Source organism: Mytilus edulis, chromosome 3 (assembly GCF_963676685.1).
Source record: "Mytilus edulis chromosome 3, xbMytEdul2.2, whole genome shotgun sequence".
In the NCBI taxonomy this organism is placed as follows: Eukaryota; Metazoa; Mollusca; class Bivalvia; order Mytilida; family Mytilidae; genus Mytilus; species Mytilus edulis.
The window spans coordinates 2,249,062-2,274,560 of record NC_092346.1 but is presented as its reverse complement, the minus strand read 5'-3'; the positions used below and the strand labels follow the sequence as shown (position 1 = coordinate 2,274,560).

At 32.0% G+C, this 25,499-nt stretch overlaps 2 protein-coding genes across 2 annotated transcripts; one reads left to right on the top strand and one right to left on the bottom strand.

Moving 5' to 3' along the window:
- Window positions 1-1,732: 1,732 nt before the first annotated feature.
- On the bottom strand, window positions 1,733-6,336 carry LOC139515615 (ribonuclease P/MRP protein subunit POP5-like). Its single transcript, XM_071305237.1, has 5 exons — window positions 6,237-6,336; window positions 4,540-4,676; window positions 3,813-3,950; window positions 2,639-2,722; window positions 1,733-2,027 (listed from the first exon to the last, which is right to left on the bottom strand). Exons 1-5 carry the CDS (start codon window positions 6,254-6,256, stop codon window positions 1,924-1,926), a joined length of 483 nt encoding a protein of 160 aa, XP_071161338.1. The 5' UTR covers window positions 6,257-6,336; the 3' UTR covers window positions 1,733-1,923.
- Window positions 6,337-6,498: 162 nt separating this feature from the next.
- LOC139515613 (ATP-binding cassette sub-family B member 10, mitochondrial-like) lies at window positions 6,499-24,216 on the top strand. Its single transcript, XM_071305234.1, has 13 exons — window positions 6,499-7,025; window positions 9,203-9,406; window positions 10,880-11,082; window positions 11,641-11,775; window positions 12,212-12,358; window positions 13,004-13,139; window positions 13,538-13,633; window positions 17,457-17,663; window positions 18,520-18,599; window positions 19,855-20,035; window positions 21,074-21,117; window positions 22,507-22,541; window positions 23,089-24,216. The coding sequence occupies exons 1-13, from the start codon at window positions 6,773-6,775 to the stop codon at window positions 23,330-23,332; spliced, it is 1,965 nt and encodes a 654-aa protein (XP_071161335.1). The 5' UTR covers window positions 6,499-6,772; the 3' UTR covers window positions 23,333-24,216.
- The last annotated feature ends 1,283 nt before the right edge of the window (window positions 24,217-25,499 follow it).

Genomic DNA, 25,499 nt, shown 5'->3' with positions numbered 1-25,499 from the left:
ATTGTCTTGCTTTAAAAGGTAAAAACAAACAAAGGGAAAACTTTCCTATAATGTTCTTTTCATAATCTTCATGTTTGATATTTCCCTGGACTTATATGCGTGTTTTTAACAACACGGAAAATCAGAATTAAGCAGTATTTATATTTAGTGTTATTATAAATTTAGAAACACGTCAGAAGGAATTCCCCAGTTTTGATAAAAATGCGAGAGTTCTCTGAATTCTGATAAATCTATTTCTGTCATATAAGAACTGAAGTGGAGTTTTTCTTATATGTCACCATTATGAAACTGATATTTAATATTGTACTTCCATAAAGAAATAGAGAACCATCTAGGTATTTTAATATACGTTCTTGCTTCAGGGTTTGTTTAGGTAATTATGCGCATGCGTATGGTTTTCTTGACTTCAAGGGGTATTAAATTGAATGGCTGCTCTGGATTCCCCACAATATTGATTAATTTAAAACTCATGTGATCCTTTCTATGTATGTCTGCTATTGAGGGTTATTGTTGTTGCATAATTTTAAATCATATGCATCATTTAAATTAAAATAAATGTAGTCCACATCATAAAGGTGTAACTACAACACCCCTTCAGGCGAAATGGAGTCTTCCATATTATCGTTTCGAGTTGTCTCCCTTCCGGAAGTAACTTCTGTGAATTCTGAATCAAAATACAGTACAACACATAGAGAAAAATTAACTCTTTCTGTTGATAAACGCCGCATTATATTAAAAATGATCGCAATTTAAACCGAGGAATGTTTACAGAAAGGAGTCATGACCACTGACCCAAAGGAAATTAAATATTTAAAGAGTTAGGAATGGGGTTCCTCCTAGAATTAACGTAGGAAAATAGGTGATAAGATACGAAGTGAAATACCTTCTCTCACTCTGAGTTTCAGTGACTGCTGTGGAAAGTAAACTTGGAATTGGTAGTACAAAAATAAAACACAATAATTACATTGTTCATACACTTGTTTCCGGGATTGGCTATTTTGTAACTATCAGATTACGTAAATTACATTTTACATGTGCAGTTGAATTAGTTTTAAAAATAATATTATCCAGCAGCTGGATAATATTATTTTGGATTCCAGCTACATGTATACATGTGTCAATGAAAACAATGGCAATCATATCCTGCAGAGCAGTCTGCTCTTTGGTTATATTTATTTTAATGAGTGAAAAAAAGAAAAAGTAGTTAACTACATCATTTAAAGTAAATGTTAATCACTTGACATAGTTAAACTAAAACTGTAAGATAACTCACAAAGGGAAACCACCTACCTCCAAAAATCAATTATCTCCCCTTGGGCATGTCAGATGAGGATTTTATTCCTTACAATGAAAAATTTGAACACCCTGTCCAGCTATAATGGAGAAGTTGCACCAATAAGAGACTATGTACAATAAAAATAATAATAATCTATTTTATTATTGTGTCACATATTGATTGACATACATATTATACTATATACTATATTACACATATTGCAATTTTAAAGTATGTAAGACCTTGATTATAATTCTTTAAGCCTATCCAACAGCAATGTTTTACAGTCAGGTTTCATCAATATTTATAAGTTATATCATTGATTAGAGTCAATGGTTCTCTCCAGGTACACTGTTTTTCCACCACCAACAAAAACTCTTATGGAAAAGAGTGATGATAGGGGCATTTATATCAATAAACAAACAAACAAACAAACAAACAGATTATTGACTTTTATTAACTTAACACGATTCAATATTTTTAACATGTCTTCATATGCATATTGAACAATAACGTCTGAGTTGAGTACTGTCACCAAAGAGTCGATGATATTTTCTGGTTCAAGCATCGCATTTTAATTGGACATTTTATTATTCAATGGTTAACATCTTCATACTTTTCTTATGTCTTTGACTTTCAAATTAATATCAAGTTACATCTGACAAAATATTCAGCTCTAGCTTTTTCAGATTACTGGCTTTTACAATTGCATCACTTCTTTTGACAGCTTTTCCTACAACAGTTTTCTCTTCTGAAAAGAAAAAGTAAAATACTGAAAATAATCTGGTTGAAATAAAAATTCCTTAGATAGATCTGAGCTGAATGCTCCATTTTACTCTCTCATTTGGTAACTAAAACACACCTTATCTCTATGTTTTGGAATCTGTGTCACATTTTGGAAAAAATCAAATGAACACTATCAGACTATTTGTAGATCAAATAACAGAAAGTAAAACCTAAGCATATATATTGCAAATTTAGTCTCTTTTGAGTAACTATCAATAAAAAAAGTTTTTGGGTATTCATCAATGAGACAGCAAACGTGACACATGTACAAGAACCTAAAAGACCTCGGGATGTAATTAATGCAATTCTTCAACAATGTACAGATGTCTTTACCGTACCATAGGTCATCTCAAAGAGTAAAAAAGTTAGGAATAAATTTAACAAAGATCACCAAATTCTCTAATCAACATTATTATTAATTTGACAAAAGTCAATCACTGAAAATAATTGATACAATATCATAAGCAATACACATTAGTGGCCTTAAACTGTTTCTGCTCTTTGGTCGGGTTGTTGTCCCTTTATCCATTTCCATTTTCAATTTTACAAAATATCCCCAATTATAGTTTATCTAACCTTTAGTTTTACATTGTTTCAGTGATGTAGCTAGTTGTTTTTGATGATATCTGATCAGAAATTTCTGGCATGACTTCAGCGTACCTGGAAAAAAACCAAGAAAAATATAATATCATTAAACAATTCCTTCAGGTACTTTGAAGTCAAATTACCCTTGTATTTAATTATCATGAAGAAAAAACACATTTTGATTGTTCAGGACTTGGTTGCCAGTAATTTGTTATCACAAATAAGTTTGCCAATAGTTTAAACATAGTACTACATGTATCGACCAAATATACCATTGGATAAAAGGGTATCCAGTTGCCAAATGTTTTAAGCAACTCAGTATTATACTTAAATTAATTGTTCAAGATTGCCTATGGCACAACAAGTCTAATAAACGCCATTTTTAGGCAAACTTTTCACTATTGTCTGGACACCATTAAATGAAATATTGTTTATGACTGTATTTTGATCTCTAGATTTTGTTTGGATATTTGTTTGGGTTGCTGTCTCATATGTCTTCTTCTATATCATGTAAAAGGTATTCAATATTTTCCATATGTCTGTTGTTTGTCACATTTTGATTATGGGGTTACAAATTGTGAATGAAATAATGGACTGTCGAAAGTTACAAAGATATGATGAAAAGAAGTTTTCTGTAGTTATGTCTCTCACAGACAGCCTGATTCATATTTAATGTACTGGTAGTTATATATTAGGGTACAGGGTTGCAGCTGGCCGTCAACATTTTCACAATTTGCTAAAAAATAATAATTGTGTCGATTAAAATTTGTCATTTGTGAAAGAATTTGGCGAAAGAAATATATATAACAATTTATTTTTATCCATCTTGTTTATTTACTTTTTTCGGGTTTCTCTGACTTTCCCTGATCAGACAGTACTCGGAATTCACCTTGAACTCTTCACCTTGAACTCGTTAAGATTTTGACAGAAAATCAATAATCAGCTGATTGCATTTTATAGCTAACGACAACAACGGACTAACTAATAAAGGTGTTGATTGTATTGTTAGTCAAAATGATATGGTTACATGGCAACCGTCACATGTCACATAAAGGATTTATTAACCACTTTGCGACGGACATGTTCAAAGCAAATAGGGGAATCAAATTCAAATGGAATTCTATCACAAATAAAAAGACTCCAATATACTTTAACAAATATTTACCTCCTATGTGAACAGTATGTAACATGACTTCACAATCTTTGACCTTTGTCATAAAGGTTAAAGTTGACTGGATCATCAGATGACATCCACGTTTAACTCGTATGATAATGATCCCAGTGTCTGGGTTAAAATATTTCACTGAAATAAATGAATATTCATGTTTTAATGATACAAATATGTACCTTATCCAAATAGAGATAAAAGGACCAAAATTACAGAGAATGGAACAATGAGCAAAAAAAATAAAGAATACAAAAACAAAGACACCCCTGCCTTGCTAATAAATGGTGAAATTAGGCAGTTTTGGCTGCTTTTAGATTGAATGCTAAGAACAGCTGAAAGACTGCTAAATATATGAAGAACTAGTAAATAGCAGCTATTAAACAGTTAATGATAGCAATTCAGTTTGACATTGGATTGTGTAGACCCTCATGTATATGTAAAAAAATCAATTAACATCCCTTACATTACAATTACAATTACTTATTTAGAGAAGAATGCAATTACACAAGTAAAGCAAAGAACTGAAATATTCATTACAGTTTATTCCAATAACTGAATCAGTTTGTTTGTTCATACATTTTCCTGATTTAATGGAAACTTGAAAATGGCAGTGAGAAAATGCAACTGGAATACAGAAATTCTTATGTATGACTTTGAAATATGTTGAGTAAAGGTCAAAGAGACAGCAATCCAACAGCAAACACAAACAATAACATTTATGTACCAAATAATGAAGTCATAATAGACCCTGTGCCATAATCTCCATGATATTTTGATACTGTATCTTTCAAACAACGAAGAAAGTCCATCTGTGAAAACTCTGGTTTCCTGCCATCTGTTACAACTTCACACACTAAATATCTGAAATATAATTAAAGTAAAATCAATTTTTTTTTAGTAGAGTAAAATTCATTGAATCATAAAGAATGTGTTTTGAAAGTTGTTCATGTTCAGGATTATATGTTAATTTGATCAAATACAATGGTGAACCCTCTTTTTACATTTTTTTCTATATACTAGTAATAGTCCAATGCAAGAGAACCTAAGCTGTTGAAAGGATACCTTCTACTCACATCTCAAACTTTTCCTAAAAATTTTAATCCCTTTGGTTTTTTTTTTTGGCTAGATATAAATATATATACATTATGCATTAGTAATTTTTTTAAGTGACCTCTGTATTTTTCAACTTTTTCTAAAATCTAAATACTATACATAGACTTCATAAATTTCTGCGAGAAACAAAATTGGTTTCTCAGTACTAGCTTAACACTTAAATTGTTGTGAAAAATGGTTGTATGTATTTATTGCTACTTTACAAAACTTTCTTTTGATCTTTGTGACTGATAATTTCCTTTCTCGGAACAGTACAGTGATATGAATAATTATTGCTAAAAACTATGGTTGCATGTGCCATCGTCAATGAAATTGACAACATTGTTGGTAAAATAGCTATGAACAGATCATCATTGGTCATCCCAACTCTATCGCATTTTCTCGCTTGAGCTGGTACAGTGAACGTTTGTCATCTAAACCATAATCTATAAATACAGTTTGACACTGATCATTATACATTGTACAGTTGTACATCACCATGCATGCATGTTTATAATGTTGACTTCTTTCTTTTCTTGTTTTATTTGGAACAGTTGTAATAGTTGCAGTGCTAAAGAAGGGTAGTAATGGGGTACCTTCATGATGAATAACAGTAAAAATTCTTACATAATTTTTGTTGCATTGACGATAAAGTGTACACTTTCTTTTCCAGGATAAAAAAAAATAGACTGATTTTGAAGCATCTCGTTATCTTTTTTCCAAAAATGATGTTAACGATAATTATTTGAGACCTCTGACGAATCACAATATAGATATTTTGATGAATCACTTTAAGATTTTGACGAATCACTTTAAGATTTTGACGAATCACTTTAAGATTTTGACGAATCCCAGTAAGATTTTAACCAATTTGATGCTAACGGTTGTCATGGTTTTCGCAAATGACCGTTTGAGGCCTGATGGTAAAAGGCATTACTACCCTCCTAAAGGTAGCTGAAAATGAACATTAGGCATCTAAAGGCAAAATTCATTTGTACCCTCAAATTAATTGTCATGTCAACTGTATAGAAGAATTGATGCATCTAGTCCAAATAATTATAAAAATTGGCGAGGCTATTTAAATTTTTTCTGGGATCCCTTCCTAGGACCGTCATAGGCAGGCGTCCCAGGAAAAGACTTGCCAGACGTCATAATTATTTGGACTAGGGCGCATCCAAAAAGGGGGGGGGCAGGGGTTGGACCCCCCTTTTTTGGATGATAAATGCATTTGAATGGGCACATATATTTAGAACACATTCACACACAACTTTTTAACCTGGGTCCCCCTTCTGAAAATTGCTTAATCACTTTCACTTAATGTATATGAACCTGTTTTTGAACCGAACCATCTTCTTTTTATTTTTATCAGCTTTCAGTCTCTAGCAAATTTGTGAAATAAGTTAAATTACGAATGAAAGTTTCCGATCATTAAATTTTGAACTTTTATTTGCCATCCATTGCAATTATGAAAAATAGGATAAACTATAAATGATTAAATGAGGAAGGATATTTCATAAAATTTTAAAAAAAATGTAATTTCATCACTAGAATTTTAAGATATGACCGTGCAAGTAACGGGACTAGAATACACAATTTATGTCTATCCAACATGTCTGCGCCCATGAATGTCAACATTTGGAACATGTTATTTTTGTATTTAAGGAAAGAAGTTTAAGGCCAATCATCATGATCAAGTTTATAGATGTCTACTGTTTACATTATTGAAGAGAAGTGTTGTAAAAAAATATCAAAACATGAAATAACCGGTCAACCAGTGGTCCATCTGTCAGACTATTGAAAAATCTTACGTAATACACAGCCGGATACACATAAACCCAAGAGTTTGGAGATCTGATGCAATAAATATGACCATATTAATGAGAAATTGTATCTTGCTAAGTCAAAGATTGACTTCTAATAATATCAGACATAGGTCATCAGTTATTGGTAGACAATTTTTGAAGTTGAAATGTGATAAACCCAAAGTCTTCCATATTTTAAAAAGATTTACTAATGTCAAAGCTACCAATAAAAAGGCACCTGACAACTTAAAGAAAAAGACATATGAAATAAGGAGATTGTTTTCTCTTGCAAAACCAGAGAGATGGAAGTTGTCAGGCAAGTGTTATCTGGATAGCATATAAGGCACAAAATGTGCACCATACTGGATAGAACAGTCAGAGCTCAGACATAAACAAGTCTATTTTTGTTTTTGACTTAAAGAAGTCAAAACATGTATTTGACATAAAATGAGTTTTCAATTTTAGACTTATCTAAGTCATAAAATGACAGACTTGTTTAGGTCTATTTATGTTGATGAAAAAACTTAATTTCACTTGGTGGCCAAACTACACAACCTATGACAGCAAAAACCTGTCTGAGAGTTCACAAGGACTTGAGCTATCTATATGTAATTGTCTAATTGAACATCCTTGCTAAACACAGATGTTTTTCCTCATTAAGTGTAGTTCCAGGTGGTTGCATTGTAAGGTTAATTAACATTATCTCCGATTTTTTAGACTCTCATTCATATTTTTCTTTAGAAGACAAAGCATTGTCTTTCAATGTTGTCATTATTTGATTTAGATGCATGACCTCCTTATCAATATGCGTGGGTCTTGAAGTTAACCAATTTTGATCACTTATCGACTTGTAGGAGTCGATATTTGCAACTTTTTGATTCTGGTCAATTATTTCTTGCTTAACAACATTTGACTTATGTAAGTCGTATTTTGTCTTGCATTAAAGGGAGACTAATCCTAAAACTTACAAATTTAGACCTCTATGAGTCAAAAGCAGATTCAGACTTATTTATGTCTGAGCTCTGACTGTAGAATGATAATAATAACAACCTTTATTTAATCAGTATTTATAAGAAGATGTAGTATGATTGCTAATGAGACAACTCTCCTTCTAAGTCCCAATTTTTAAAAGTAAACCATTATAAGTCAAAGTACAGTCTTCAACATGTAGCATTGGCTCACACAGAAAAGTTCTGAGACTACTATAACACAGAGATTGTGTTATAGTAGTCTCAGCACAGAACAACAAGCTATAAACCCCAAAAATGGTTAGTGTAAAACCATTCAAACAGGAAAACCAACAGTTTAATCTACATGTATGTTAAAAAAAAACAGAAAAGAGAAACACGTATGAACAATGGTGAACCACATCAACAAACGACAACCACTGAACATCTGTTACCTTCATTAGGACAGTTGCATTAAGAAAAGCAGCGGGTTTGCACTTTTTATCTGATGCCAACATTCGCCCTAACCCGAGACAGTGGTGTAACAATACGACACAAAAGGACATGTGTACTATAAAACATTTATTAAACAGATTAGACTAGTTTGCATTGTACATGTTGTAAATAATCATAATCTTTATTTAGAACCCATTCATATACAAAAAAGTACAACATACAGCTCATCAGTAATGTTTAAACTGACTATTCTACACATAGATGAAAATAAAATACATGAGAACTGTCATCATTATCATGCACATAAACATTTACATTTTAAATAAAATTGAGAATGGAAATGGGGAATATGACAAAGAGCACAAAAACAGACGAAGGCCACAACATGCACAAAAGGGTCTTCACTACAGCAGAAAAATCCTGCAAGCTTCAGCTGGCCCCTAAACAAAAATGTTAAAATACATAAAACATACATGTATGTAAATTTATGCAGCTGTTTAAGTTACTAAGTGACACATAATGTTAAGAAATTGTACTACATTGTATAAGTGTGTTCACTTAAAAAAATTAATTGAGAAAGGAAATGGGGAATGTGTCAAAGCGACAACAACCCGACCATAGAGCAGACAACAACAGAAGGTCACCAATGGGTCTTCAATGTTGACCATTAAGATCAAAACAAGTTTATTCTATAAATTCATTTTGAAATTTGAAAAAGAGAAATCTATTTGAACTTGTTTAAGAGTGCAAGGAAAATTGGAGGAACAAATGAGGAATCCAAATGGCTTACGTTCTACATGTATATGACTTACCACTGGTAAAAATCAAAGGTGCTACATGTATGTGATTTATAAATTCATTTGCTAGAGAATTGCAATAATTAGATAAACATGATATATATCCTCATCAAATAATGTTTTTACCAAAAAAAAAACCAACTGCACATGAAATAAATTATTTGAAAATGCAAATTACAATCATAAACATATTGTTTGGTTTCTTTTACTTTTAGACAAACAAGCCTAAAGAACACAAAGAATAATATCACTTGTTCTGGCCAGTATTTATATCATTTTTCATTGTTTTTTAGGTGCTGTTGTTTTATTGATCATATCAAGTGGTGTTTCCATGGCAGTTCCATTTTGTATTGGAAAAGTTATAGATATTATTTATTCACCATCTGAACAAGAAAAAATGAAAGAGAAACTTACTACTTTCTGTCAGATAATGGTTGGTGTATTTATTGTTGGTGCCGTAGCAAACTTTGGAAGAGTTTATTTAATGTCAGTATCAGGTAAATATTTGGAAATTTGATTGACTTTATTGTATGCCAAATCAATAAAATAGTGCACACATTCATCATGTTCACCATGTAAATATAATACACCTTATCGCTAATCCCTGCTGACGAGGCCGCTTGAACTTTTGACGTCAACAACAATCACTTTTCCATTGTGGCATCAGATATTTTGTTTTATGGCGTCAAAATTTTACGGGAACCTGTGTGATATCCAGTAATGACGGACAAATAGCAATAAGGTGTATTAACTCACACAAACTGCTAGAATCTATGAGGGTCTGGATGGAGTGAACACTTAACAGAATAGAGAATTATGGGCCATACAAAAAATTAAAGACTGTAGAATAATATGGTGCTCCAATAAACATATAGAATTGATATTTATGAAGACACATCAATAAATGAACATGAGGTAGGAAAAAATAAGGGAAGAAAAACATCAATAATCATGCATTTACATGACCCTTGGAGTAAGGGAGATAATTTAAATCATTACAAGTAACCATCAATACAATACACCTTATCACTATTTAGTCCATTCCGGGAAAAACAGTCATTTATACAACTTCCTGTTTGGGTCACCGGCCGAAAAATGGAGGTCATCAGTAGTGAGCTGAGTGAGAAAAAACTTTAGAAAGTGATCATCAAGAAACTTTGATATAGTATGATCCACTTTTTTCGAAATTAAAATTGAACTAAAAAAATATTTTGTTTGAAGTATTTACGGTAGTTTAAACAGGTCTCATTAAAAAGTATCATGCATGGTGAATTGTTTAAACAGGGTCCCAGATAGCTTCAACTGGATGAAAAAGATGTAATTTTAGAACTTATCCGAAATGGAATAAATAGCAATTAGGTGGATGCACTGGCACAACTGCTTTTCTCCTTTTAAGTCTATATAACTAAATAATATGCTCTCAATTGTTATCTCGTAATCTCTGTTTTCTTAAGAATATAAAAGAAATAATTGTGATAAAGATTTAAAAGAATGGAGAATAATGTGATGCTCAATTATAAACAATACTGTGGAAATTATTATTAATCGTTGGATACCAATTTTTCGTTGGTTTTCAAGTATACAAGTGAACAATGTATTCAAATGTTTGACGAATTACAAGTTTTTTATATAGTCATTGATAGTCAGACTGTCTTTGTATGCAGAAGTTGGCAAAACCACGTAATCAAATATCCCCGTAAATGCAAGTTTTCCTCAATCGATGAAAATTGATACCCATGAAAATAAATGAATTCACAGTATATAGATAAGAATACAAAGAGAGTTTTTTGAGAGTGCTAAGAGTCATTTCAGAATTTATTTAAAATAAGGAGATGTGGTAGGAATGCCAAAGAAATAACTCTCCAACAGATTTTTAAGTAGTTGGCAAATCCCCTGTTTTACTTTATGTTTTAATTTTGTCAGAATAGATGTACTTCTGACTCATGTTTTGATGTTATATCTGATTTCAGGAAATAGAATTATTAATAGACTTCGACAAACACTTTTTTCATCAATAATGCGTCAAGAAATGGGGTTCTTTGATAAAACAAAGACTGGCGAGTTAGTGAATAGATTATCTGCAGACACAACTCTTGTAGGCCAGTCTGTTACTCAAAACATATCTGACGGACTTCGAGCTGTCGCACAAGCCACAGGTGGAGTTGGTATGATGGTAGGTTTACCATGTTAACAGTAATTTAACATGTCTAAATTATATTTTAGGTCAATAAAAATACAGAGGATTTTCAAACAGCTACCATGGCTACTGGATTTATATCTTTATTAGACTTCTGATTCGGCCAAATTTTATGTTTCCTGGCGTCTTTGAATTTGTTTAAGCTTTTATGAACGTACGGTTGGGCTTTTAGACTAGAGATTTTATGGGTTTAAATTGATTAAGAAAAACTGCCCAAAAATAAAGATAAGATAAAAAACAGGCAAAACAAAATCAAGAATTTTGCCTTTATCAAATATTTTACACTTACAGTCAAACCTATGTATACATGTAAAGGTCACACTTGGGACAAGAGAAAACTGGCCTTATAACATGTATAAGAAAGGTGACCTTTGAATTGAGGTAAAAAAAAATACATAAGCAATTCTACATCAGATCACAACAAGACAAGCTATGTTGACCTTACAAAACTGCTTTTTCGCTGAAAAGCAGGTTTTACTGAGCCTCTCATATTTAAATTTGAAATATATAAGTTCTATCATTTTTATTTTTCAGATGTATGTGTCCCCTAAGTTGACAGGTATAGCTTTGTTGATAGTACCACCAGTATCCATTATGGCTCGATATTATGGACGATTTTTACGTGCCATCACAAAAGATGTTCAGGATTCACTAGCAAACACAACACAGGTATGAGGATGATAAAACTTTTGTAATGTGAATTCAATGTTAATTATTTGATGCTCAGTTTTGCCAAAACCTGCATATTACCTTATAGAAAATTTGTAAATTTGTTTGAATACTTTATTTAGCCTGTACCCACGAAATCACCGAAAAATTAGTATCAAAAGAATAATAATGAATCCACAGTAATAGGAAAGAAAAGAATAGAAAAGACCAAACATCCTTAATTGGTTCTCAGTTGAGTTAGACATTTTGAAGATACAATGTTATCTGTCAAGGGGGCAATAACAAATCACACATTGAAAAGTACAGATAGCATAAGAGATGAAAACACAAACTCCCACCTCTCCCCCAAAAAAGTTATAGCTTCTAAAGTTAAAAAAAGAATATTAATACTATTTGTACTTTACAGCATTGCAATACATATCATTTTAAATTACAGATAGCAGAGGAAAAGATTAGCAATATAAGAACAGTCAGAGCGTTTGGTCATGAAACTACGGAAGAAGATCGTTATAATACAGGGATCAAACACGTTCTTGACTTAACTTATAAAGAGGCTCTTATGAGGGCTATGTTCTTTGGTTCAGTAAGTACCAGTAGAGGCCCAGTAGATTCTTAGTTTGCAGGCTACAAAAGTATTATAACAGGTTCAATTAAAGGAGTTTGAGAGCTGTTATTTATAAAGATCTATTTGCTTTTCCTATCTTGTTCTTAAGCAGGTTTAAAGTTAGATGGGGGTTTAGATTAAAATCCATAGAATTTTCAATATTTGTCAAAATGTAGCTTAAATCATCATGATCATGCATTTTTCCAAAATATAATAAAAAGTATGGTTCTCCAGGCTTTTTTCATGCTAAAATATTGTGAAAGATTGTCAGATTTTGAATAGATTATGCATAGAAACCCCAATTTTGTGTGGAAAATAAGCCATAGAATTATAGATAAAATATGAAAAGATAGCTATAATAATATGCTGTCAAATAAGAAAAATAAAAATGGGACCACCCACACTGAACTCATTTGCTTGCTATATATTAAAATAGGTACATTCACAACACATTCTTTAAATTAAAATAAATTGTATCAGAGTTACCTACCCTAATATCTGAGTTATCTCCCCTTATGTGACAAAGTTGAAAATAAAGAAATCGAACACAAAATTCTGTTTTTTTTTGTAAAATACAGACATTATTAGATAAAACATATAATTTTTTGTGTTGATATTTTTCAGGTTGGTTTGGCAGGTAACTGTGTAGTTCTCTCTGTATTTTATTATGGAGGAACAATGATGACAGAATCTCAAATCTCAGTTGGTGATCTCTCTGCATTCTTGTTGTATGCTGCCTACATTGGTGTTTCTCTAGGTGGTAAGTATTAGATCTCAGTCGGTGTAAACAATTATTGGAAACTGTACAGCCTTCAACAATGAGAAAACCCATGCCTCATGGTTTGCTATAAAAAGGCATAATTTAGAACAAAACAAATATGTGACATGAACCAACAAGAACCACTGAACTAAGCAGAAACAATGGGTAAACTCAATTGAACTGGAAGGTTTCAAGTATGTTCTACATATAAAAATACCTGTACCAAGTCAGGAATATGACAGTTGTTATGCATTTGTTTGATGTGTTTGAGGTTTTGATTTTGCCATTTGATTAGAGACATTCTATTTCATATTTTCATATGAGTTCAGTATTTTTGTGATTTATCTTTTTGCTAGTTTATTTTCTGTAAGAAAATTGATTTTTCTTCTTTTTCCCAGGTATGACATCATTTTACTCTGAGATGATGAAGGGGCTGGGTGCTAGTACAAGGTTGTGGGAATTGACAGACAGAACTTCTTCTATTCCAGTACATGGTTTGTATTAAAGTGTAATTATTACAGGTTGATATCATCCAGGTGGTAATTATTACAGGTTGATTCATCCAGGTGGTAATTATTACAGGTTGATATCATTCAGGTGGATATTGTTACTATACAAATATAGCCTTTGTATGAGGTCGATACAAGGATATATTGACCTTAAAGAAGTATATTGACTGAGGACGAAGTCCGAGGTCGATATACTTCTTTGGGTCGATATATCCTGTATTGACCTCATACAAAGGCTATATTTGATATATTATTAATTTCCGACCATGTTTGTATCAAAATCGTCATTTAGGTTTGTTGGAACTTTATAGATATTACATTGTCCCCTTGACAATATCAACATATTAGTTGTTATTTCATTTACTATTTTTTTGGACATCTTATGTATTTGAAGATTTTTTTCGTCAAATAATCGATCACAGATATCATTTGTTTCAAAACGTTAAACAATATCCTGAAATTCATTACATGACGTCACAAAGTAAATCGGTTTTTAGATATTCTGAAAATTACCATGCAATATGCTTTTTGCTGGTCAATATGCTTTTTGCTATCCGCCGTTTTCTCTCTACCTTCGAAAATATAGTTTAACATGTGACTATCCCTAAACGAATCAAATTTGTTAAAATGTACGAATTAATAATATAGGTTGATATCATCCAGGTGGTAATTATTACAGGTTGATATCATCCAGGTGGATATTGTTACAGGTTGATATCATCCAGGTGGTAATTATTACAGGTTGATATCATCCAGGTGGATATTGTTACAGGTTGATATCATCCAGGTGGTAATTATTACAGGTTGATATCATCCAGGTGGATATTGTTACAGGTTGATATCATCCAGGTGGTAATTATTACAGGTTGATATCATCCAGGTGGATATTGTTACAGGTTGAAATCATCCAGGTGGTAATTATTACAGGTTGATATCATCCAGGTGGTAATTTATCCAGGTGGAAATTTATGATGGAAATATTTAAAACTTTTAGTTTTGATTAAATCAACTTATTTTTTTTGTTTATAATTATTATGCACTGTAAAAATAGTTCCTCCAACAGTACACAGTTTTGAAATGTTTAATAAGTGACTGTTTGACAATGTTTGATCATAGGTATTTATTCTTCAAGTTTTATGTTTATACATGTACTATGAAATGTATTTTGATACGTTTTTAGCTCACCTGTCCCGAAGGGACAAGTGAGCTTATGCCATCACTTGGCGTCCGTCGTCGTCCGTCGTCTGTCGTCCGTCGTCTGTCGTCGTCTGTCGTCTGTCGTCGTCTGTCGTCGTAAACTATTTCAAGAATCTTCTCCTCTGAAACTACTTGGCCAAATACTTTCAAACTTTAACTGAATGTTCCTTAGGGTATCTAATTTATAAATTGTATCCGAAGTTTTGATCTATCAACAAACATGGTCGCCATTGCTAAAAATAGAACATAGGGGTCAAATGCAGTTTTTGGCTTATAACTCAAAAACCAAAGCATTTAGAGCAAATCTGATGTTGGGTAATATTGTTTATCAGGTCAAGATCTATCTGCCCTGAAATTTTCAGATGAATCAGACAAGCCGTTGTTGGGTTGCTGCCCCTGAATTGGTAATTTTAAGGAAATTTTGCTGTTTTTGGTTATTATCTTGAATATTATTATAGATAGAGATAAACTGTAAACAGTAATAATGTTCAGCAAAGTAAGATTTACAAATAAGTCAACATGACAGAAATGGTCAGTTGACCCCTTTAGGAGTTATTGCCCTTTATAGTCAATTTTTAACCATTTTTCGTAAATCTTAGTAATCTTTTACAAAAATCTTCTCCTCTGAAACTACTGGGCCAAATACTTCCAAACTTTAACTATATGTTCCTTAGGGTATCTAGTTTGTAAATTGTATCCGAAGTTGTGATCTATCAACAAACATGGTCGCCATTGCTAAAAATAGAACATAGGGGTCAAATGCAGTTTTTGGCTTATAACTCAAAAACCAAAGCATTTAGAGCAAATCTGACATGGATAATATTGTTTATCAGGTCAAGATCTATCTGCCCTGAAATTTTCAGATGAATCAGACAACCTGTTGTTGGGTCACTGCCCCTGAATTGGTAATTTTAAAGAAATTTTGCTGTTTTTGGTTATTATCTTGAATATTATTATAGATAGAGATAAACTGTAAACAGCAATAATGTTCAGCAAAGTAAGATTTACAAATAAGTCAACATGACGGAAATGGTCAGTTGACCCCTTTAGGAGTTATTGCCCTTTATAGTCAATTTTTAACCATTTTTCGTAAATCTTAGTAATCTTTTACAAAAATCTTCTCCTCTGAAACTACTGGGCCAAATACTTCCAAACTTTAACTGAATGTTCCTTATGGTGTCTAGTTTGTAATTTGTATCTGAAGTTATGATCTATCAACAAACATGGTCGCCATTGCTAAAAATAGAACATAGGGGTCAAATGCAGTTTTTGGCTTATAACTCAAAAACCAAAGCATTTAGAGCAAATCTGACGTTGGGTAATATTGTTTATCAGGTCAAGATCTATCTGCCCTGAAATTTTCAGATGAATCAGACAACCTGTTGTTGGGTTTCTGCCCCTGAATTGATAATTTTAAGGAAATTTTGCTGTTTTTGTTTATTGTCTTGAATATAATTATAGATAGAAATAAACTGTAAACAGCAAAAATGTTCAGCAAAGTAAGATCTTCAATTAAGTCAATTTGACCAAAATTGTCAATTGACCCCTTAAGGAGTTATTGCCCTTTAAAGACTTTTTTCACAATTTGTTCATCATGTTGACTTACTTTAAAAAATCTTCTCCTTTGAAACTGCTGTATCAATTTCAGCCAAACTTAGGCTAAATGAGTTTCAGAGTATCTAGTATAAATTTTATATTTTATTTCCTTGTATGTCAAGAAACATGGCTAAAATAGAACATAGGAGAAAATGATTATTTTTTTTGGCTTTTGAAGAAAATAGGACGATCCAAAAAACATTTAAATAAATTGAAAAGCCAAAATAATCATTGATGAGAGATTTAACCAAAAGAATTAAGGTGAGCGATTCAGGCTCTTGAGAGCCTCTTGTTATTGATTATTATGCAAAACCATAGATTACAATTTTTGAAATACTCAAAACATTGTTGGTGTTGACTTTGTCATTGTTGGTGTTGACTTTGTCATTGTTAGTGTTGACTTTGTCATTGTTAGTGTTGACTTTGTCATTGTTTCTGTTGACTTTGTCATTGTTTCTGTTGACTTTGTCATTGTTTCTGTTGACTTTGTCATTGTTGGTGTTGACTTTGTCATTGTTTCTGTCAGTATACTGTTGATTCATTATTGTTTGTTGGGTACCAATTTTCATTGATTTCATGGGTACAGGTAAACCACAAAATTAAATGTTCATCAAATGACAGGCTTGTATGAGGAGAGATAGGACCTTTATCAGGACTCCGGGATTGGGTGTTTTTAAGCTCGGGATTTCGGGATTGACCCTTTCCGGATCTGGGAATTCTTTTTTTCAAATTTCGGGACCTCAGGATTTTGTTTTTTTTAAGCCAGCGATTCGGGATCAGGACCCCCTCCTACCCCCCTCTTGTATGCAGACCTCAGCAAAACCACGAAATTAAATATCCAGGAACTTACAAGTTTTCCTTTATCAATGAAAATTGGTACCCACAAAAATGAATGAATCCACAGTATCAAAATGTGACCAATCAGAATGCATCAAAAGAACTTCATCTAAACTGTCTTATTGAATTAGTGAATTGAATATAAAACAATTAATAATTAAATTTTTTATATTTACAGGTGGTCTTATTCCAACTACACCAGTAATAGGTAATATAGAATTTAACGATGTCCGATTTATCTATCCTACCCGGGATGATGTTGTGATATTTGATAAATTATCATTATTAGTGCCATCAGGGTCCATTACTGCTGTCGTTGGTCCAAGTGGTTCAGGGAAATCAACGGTTGGATCCTTACTACTGAGATATTATGACCCTTCACAAGGTATGTTACCATAGCAAGTTATAAACATATTTTATTTACTACTGAGATATTATGACCCTTTACAAGGTATGTTACCATAGCAAGTTATAAACATATTTTATTTACTGCTGATATATTATGACCCTTTACAAGGTATGTTACCATAGCAAGTTATAAACATATTTTATTTACTACTGAGATATTATGACCCTTTTTAAGGTATGTTACCATAGCAAGTTATAAATATATTTTATTTACTGCTGATATATTATTACCCTTTACAAGATATGTTACACTAGCAGCTTGTAAACAAATGTTTTTCTTTACTGGGATATATTACTGTCCTTCTAAATCATTGTAACCATGGCAAATAGAAAAAAATAAGTTTTTTTCTTATTATGAGCTTACAAGTTATGTTACCATATCAGCTATATATGAAAGCCTTTTAAAGGACTGAGACAAATACATTTACAGTTCATCATTGTTGAGACCTAATGATTCTTCTCAAAATATGTTACTGAAGCAACCATGTACATTGGTTCTTGGGAAAATTTGGTACTGAAAAATGGTTTCTGCAAATTATTTACCGATAGACTTTTACAAACACATTAATGAAAATGAATAGAAAGAGATACGGATTAAGCCTCAATGAGACAGCAACCTAACAAATTAAGTAAATAATGGATCTATAGGTTACTACATAATTTTCAACCACTGACAAGAACTCATCCTATGGAGACACCAACACCAAACACCAAGAAAAAAAGTATGTTCAATGCAGCAAAGACATTTTGATCTTTCACAAATTGTTTTAAAACCATATATAGCAACTGTTTGAAGCCATTTTGAAAATTTGAGTTTTATTCCTTTAATCTAGGTTCAGTAACATTAGATGGAGAAGATATAAAAAAGATAGATCCTACCTGGCTAAGGGGTCAGATAGGTACAGTTAGTCAGGTAAAGTATAGTATTAAGGTTTTAGCCAAGACATTTCAGTCAAAATACACATTAAAAATATTGATTGATAAAAAGTTGTGGTCCAGATCTAAACATCTGAGAGATCATAAACTAACAAGAATAATGAGTCATGCTCCTTGAACATTAAGATCTTTTTCAGACCTGAATGTTACATTTCAGATGTCTAATGCCTCGTTCACACGTACCTTTAATTCGAATCGAATTCGAATCAAATGCGAATCAATTTCCCTAATCGCGTTGACAAACTCTTCTTTTTTGATTCGAATTGATTCGAATTGGCTAATTTGAATTAACTAATTCGCATTAGAAATACGTTTTTGTTAATCCGAATTAAAAGTTAACGTTGTTAGGACAGTAAAGGGAATTTGACGCGCATTCCAATTCGAATTAGAATTAGAATTAGGACGTTAAACGTTTTGAATGCGAATTAAACTAATTCGAATTAGTTAATGCGAATCGAATTCGAATTACGTGTGAACTCAGCATTAAATAGAGCCAAGTTGTAAGTAATGATGTTGCAACTTTGGAATGATATTGTTTTAGTGTCTCTACAATGTGCACCACATAAAAGAAGATTATGAAACACTTGAGTCTTTCTCAAGGTGAATAATCTGTATACTGCCAAATTTTCTGTTCAGAAGAAGATTTGGATGTACTTATTTAGATATGCAGACTAAGGCACAGAAAATATATACATAGTTTAGATTTACAAAAATTATAAAAACAGGATATGAAGTTAAAATACTACAATTTTTTTTTTAAACTGCAAGAATTTCTTTTTCATGAAAGTATAAAAGTATCATCAATGTTGTCAAAATACTTTGCACTATTTTATAAAAGGGTTATTAAATTTATATTGAGTAATATTGTCCTTTGTGGTATATCCATGCTTGTGTAATAGTATATACTTCTTGGGGAAATATTATATAATTATTCTTCAAAACTTATGATCTTATCAGAAAAGTCTATGGTTAAAAAAAAATTAATTTACTGTTAGCATACTAAGGATGCATGTATTAAGCACTTGGATAAGTTAATTTTGCATAATGTCATGAAATATGATGATGATGGGAGTTTTTAATATTGTAACCTTGACTGCCTATACAGCCCTCCCAAGGTCGGCATAATATATGTTCTAATACTGTATTTTTCTTAAAATTGATTAAGCCAGTGTGAGTTCATTTGGAGTTCAAATCCTATATTAGTTGATAGATAAAATTTCATTGTATTGTAGGAGCCTGTATTATTTTCATGCTCAGTACGAGATAACATTGCCTATGGATCACAAGACCCTACGACAGTTACAGATGAAGAGATATACGAGGCAGCAAAGAAAGCCAATGCTTATCATTTCATTAACTCATTCCCAGATAAATTCAATACACTTGTGGGAGAAAGAGGACAGACTTTGTCAGGTACTGGTTCACATAATAATGAGAAGTTTTAGACATTCACTTGGTCCATATCAACTTCACCAATAATACACACTGATCTTGAAGTATAGATTCTAGGTACTGGCGTTGTTTATCATCTTTATACTTTGTTATATAAAAAAGAAGATGTGGTATGATTGCCAATGAAACAACTCTCCACAAGAGACCAAATGACACAGAAGTAAACAACTATAGGTCAACATACAGCTTAAAACAAAGCACAGACCCCATAGTCAGCTATAAAAGGAAATGGCAATGTAAAACAATTCAAACAAGAAAACTAATGGCCTAATAAATGTACATAAAATGAACAAAAAACAAATATGTAACACACCAATAAACAACAACCACTGAATTACAGGCTCCTGACTTGGGACAGGCACATACATACAGAATGTGGCTGGGTTAAACATGTTAACAGGTTCCAAATCTTCCCCCTAACATTATTATATAATAATAATAACATTTTTCCTCAATCCATGAAAGTTGGTATCTTTTACTATTCCTGAACAAAAACACCCTCCCCATACTTTCGATCCTACCTTTTACTATTCCTGTACAAAATCACCCTCCCCATACTTTCGATCCTACCTTTTACTATTCCTGTACAAAAACACCCTCCCCATACTTTCTATCCTACCTTTTAGATGTTACAAAAACACCCTCCCCATACTTTCTATCCTACCTTTTAGATGTTACAAAAACACCCTCCCCATACTTTCGATCCAACCTTTTAGATGTTACAAAAACACCCTCCCCATACTTTCGATCCTACCTTTTAGATGTTACAAAAACACCCTCCCCATACTTTCGATCCTACCTTTTAGATGTTACAAAAACACCCTCCCCATACTTTCGATCCTACCTTTTAGATATTACAAAAACACCCTCCCCATACTTTCGACCCTACCTTTTAGATGTTATATAGTATATGGTGTATTATTGTATGAAATAATTTTTTAATGCAATTTTGCACCTTGAAAACATATCAGTATGTATAGAAAAATTTGTATTTGATAGGTGGACAAAGACAAAGAGTTGCAATAGCCAGAGCCATCCTTAAGGTAACAAACTTAATTTGATGGTAATGTCAGAACTAACAACATTTTAAAGCACTGTTATCATTAATAATTCATGATATATATGTGCTAAATTGCTAAAAATATTTGAAAATCTTATCTAATGTATTTTTAGTAATCTTTAAAATCCCATTCCATAAAATGAAAAAGGTAATTTTAAAAAGTACTGTAGCAATTTAGTTATTGATTTTCATATTGTGGTGTTAGGTCACAGTGTCAGTATTTTGTAGAAAGGTCCAACCTGTTACCTTTGTTATGCCTGCATACTATGCTGGAATCTTCATTTGCTTTGTTATATGAGAGAGCTTAAAATGGAAAATGAAGATAGCAAGAGGCAATGAAAAATACAATCAAATACAAGGCCATAACCTCCCCCGCAACAGCAAAAAAGGAACAAAAAAAACCTAAAAAGAGACTTGTTGAGCTATACTCCAGAAGCTAATCAATGAACATTACAAATGTTTTTAAGTACCATGGACCATCTGAGGTGATCCTGAAAGGTATTAACGCAGTTTCTGCTCTAATCTTGGCACTATTGACACTGTCACATTTTTATGCCCCACTGTTCGTCTGTCCGTACGTCCGTTCGCTTCAGGTTTAAGTTTTTGGTCAAGGTAGTTTTTGATGAAGTTGAAGTCCAATCAACTTGAAACTTAGTACACATGTTCCCCATGATATGATCTTTCTAACTTTAATTCCAAATATTCCAAATAATAGTTTTGACCCCAATTTCACGGTCCACTGAACATAGAAAATGATAGTGCAAGTGGGGCATCCGTGTACTATGAACACATTCTTGTTTTAAGATCTTTTAGTAACCATTAGGATGAGCAACAACAAAAGTGCTGTTTTTTGTCATATATACTTTGAAAGTTTATCTTATTTATTTTTGGAATGATGTCTGCTTTAAAGCACATACCTTATGTTTTATTCATAAAAAGTATTTATTTTGAAATTTACTGACAAATTGTCTCTGGTAAGGAGTTATCTACCTTTATGTCATCACTTGGCCACATACATTTTTTTTTAAATGGTCGGAAGCATTTTTTCTAGACTTTGAATCCAGAAATATCCTTTTTTTTAAATGTTGAATTTGAGTACATTGTATAATGCTGGACTTTTACAATTTATTTTTTGTTTACTTTTGTTTATGAATTACGAGTTATATAATATAACACACACCAGTACATGTGATTTACATATTATATAATATAACACACACCAGTACATGTGATTTACATGTTATATAATATAACACACACCAGTACATGTGAATTACGAGTTATATAATATAACACACACCAGTACATGTGAATTACGAGTTATATAATATAACAAACACCAGTACATGTAATTTACATATTTTTATTGCAGAACCCAAAAATTCTAATTCTTGATGAAGCAACCAGGTAAGATTTAATGCATAATAGAAATTTGATGTAAAATATCTTAAATGTCATTATAATAATAGAATATTACAAATGCATAAAGCTTGTCAATACTTTATCAAATTTAAAGTCTAATCATAAACAAAACACAAGGAAACATTAAACAAATCACTTGAGGCCACTCCCCAACTCTCAATTTACACAAGTTGCGATCACTTGTAGCAGAGACTACCAAATATTTGCTGTCTACGCCAAATTATCAAAAAAATGACATAACCTTGATATATAGCAAAATACAACCCTGATGAGTTACAGATCTAGCTTGAATGTTGTGCTGGTGGAGAGATTGTTCAAGTCTTGTGTAATGCAATCATGGGCATCCATGGTGTACCAAAATATATAAAAAGTCAAAGAAATGAAATAATAATTGATGTACAGATTCAAGAACAAATTCAAATTTTGATCCACATGACCTCTTTGTGTTATTTTACTCATTTTTTTTGGATAAAAAACATTTTTAGACAATTTTGAGAACATAGTTCTATAAATTAATCATTGTATATTTTAGTGCCTTAGATGCTGAGAGTGAATATTTAGTACATGAAGCTTTGGAAAGACTGATGGTTGGACGTACAGTAATAACAATAGCCCATCGTTTGTCCACTATAAAGTCAGCAGACCAGATAGCCGTTATAGATCACGGACATGTATCGGAAATAGGAAGTTATAGCCAATTAATGGACATTCCAGACGGACTTTTCAGGAAACTCGTTGAGAGACAAACTATAACTGTTGATGTTAACGGGTCTTAAATTATTCATTTAAGAAGTGTATTACTTCCCCTTTTCATTATTTATTATTATTGAATCAGCAGATTAGATGACCATACCTGCCAACTGTCACTGTTTGTGGTAATTTCCCCAATGAAAGATTTGGAATGGAAATTTTTAAAAGAACAAATTTATTCACAATTTAAAACAAAACAATCCATTTTAGCAGGGCTATAGGATTGTAGAAGTATGAGGACCCAAATAAACAACATTTAAGTAAATTTAAAGTTTTTTTTTAGGACTTTACAATCTTTCTTGCAATTAAAAACACCCACAGGCATTTTAAAATGTTGGCAGGTATGAATGACAAGTGTTAAAATATGTGTATGCCTATGGTCTCAGATTATTTAAATTTGTCTAAGGACATCATATTTTCCTTATTGAAATTCCTATGTATTTCAAATACAATAAATTAACAGATTTTTCCTACATATATTCAAAATGCTGTTAAATTTTTTGAATAGGATTTCTTAAAGGGGTAATATACAATATATGAAAACAAGGGAAACTCTTGTGAAGTTTAGGATATTATTTTTTATGTGAAAATATTGTTCTATTTCGAATGGAAAATTTATGAGGAGGATTTGAAGAAAATATAGATAAAGCGTTACATTTTCATTCAAGCAATAGCTTTTACTGTGTACTGAAGTTACAATTTAAACTGTATTTTTGGCACATGCTGTGTTAGCTTTTGTTTAAGAAAGAATATTTAAGTTTTGAGTTTTTAAAGTAATTATAGATAATAATAAAAATGCATTCATATTTATAAACAATTTAATTAAAACTGTGATAAATGTAGTTGTATAAAATATGAGAAAACATTATATTAGTAATAAGTATGGTTGATTAAAAGTTGAATAATGGTATGTGCTTGTTTGTGTCATAAATATCTGAGCCTTAGTAGAGAAGATTTATAATCATTTGCATTGATTTTTTTTTACCAAGGAAAAAGATAAAATTTGTCATAAACATCATTGAGACAACAACCAACATAATGCCACTCTAAATACTGTCAGCTTAGAGTAGTAGCATCAAATACCAATTTTCATGCCTTTGTTTTGACTCAGCTGGACATCAAACCTAGAACCTTCAACATTCGAGGCCAGCATTCTGACTACAGTTTGCTTAGGAAGCAGCAGCTACCTATTTCATGTCTCCATTTGACTCAGCTGGATAACAAACCTAGAACCTTCCACATTATAGGCCAGTATTCTAAATTATGTCTGCTTAGCAGAGAAACAGCAAACACCAACTTTCATGTTGTTTGTTTTGACTCAGCTGAATACCAAACCTAGAACCTTCATCATTTTGAAGCCAGCATTCTAAATGCTGTCTGATTATCGAAGAAGATGCTTCACAATTTAAAGATGTATTTTACAAATATGACAATGATTGTAAAATATATTTTGTAAGACCTATGGACATGGCTATTTTGACTTAAAAGTTCCTTACGTGTAAAATGTCCATCCTTTTTGGTGAGCCTGTGACTTTTGTCGCAGAAAGCTCAACATAGGGATAGTTATCTGGCGGCGGCAGCGTTACCCAACTACTTAAAAGCTTTATATTTTTGAAGTTGGAAGACCTGGATGCTTCATACTTTGTATATAGATGCCTTATACTATGAAGTTCCCGTCTGTCACATGTCCAATGTCCTTGACCTCATTTTCATGGTTGAGTGACTACTTGAAAAAAGAGTTGAGATTTTTTGTACATGTAAATGTTAATTTCTCTCTTATTATGAGCAATAGGATAACTATATTTGGTATGTGCGTACATTGCAAGGTCCTCATGTCTGTCAGACAGTTTTCACTTGACCTCCACCTTGTTTCATGGATCAGTGAACAAGGTTAAGGTTGGTGGTCAAGTCCATATTTCAGATACTATAAGCAATAGGTCTTGTATATTTGGTGTATGGAAGGACTGTAAGGTGTATATGTCCAACTGGCAGGTGTCATCTGACCTTGACCTCATTTTCATAGTTTAGCGGTCAGTCAAGTTTTTGAGTGTTTTTTCTTCTTCTAATACTATATGCAAAAGGTCAACTATATTTGGTGTTACTGTGTATGGAAATATTTTATGAAGTACATGTCAGTCTCGCAGGTTTTATTTCACCTTGACCTCATTTTCAAAGTTCATTGCTCAGTGAAAA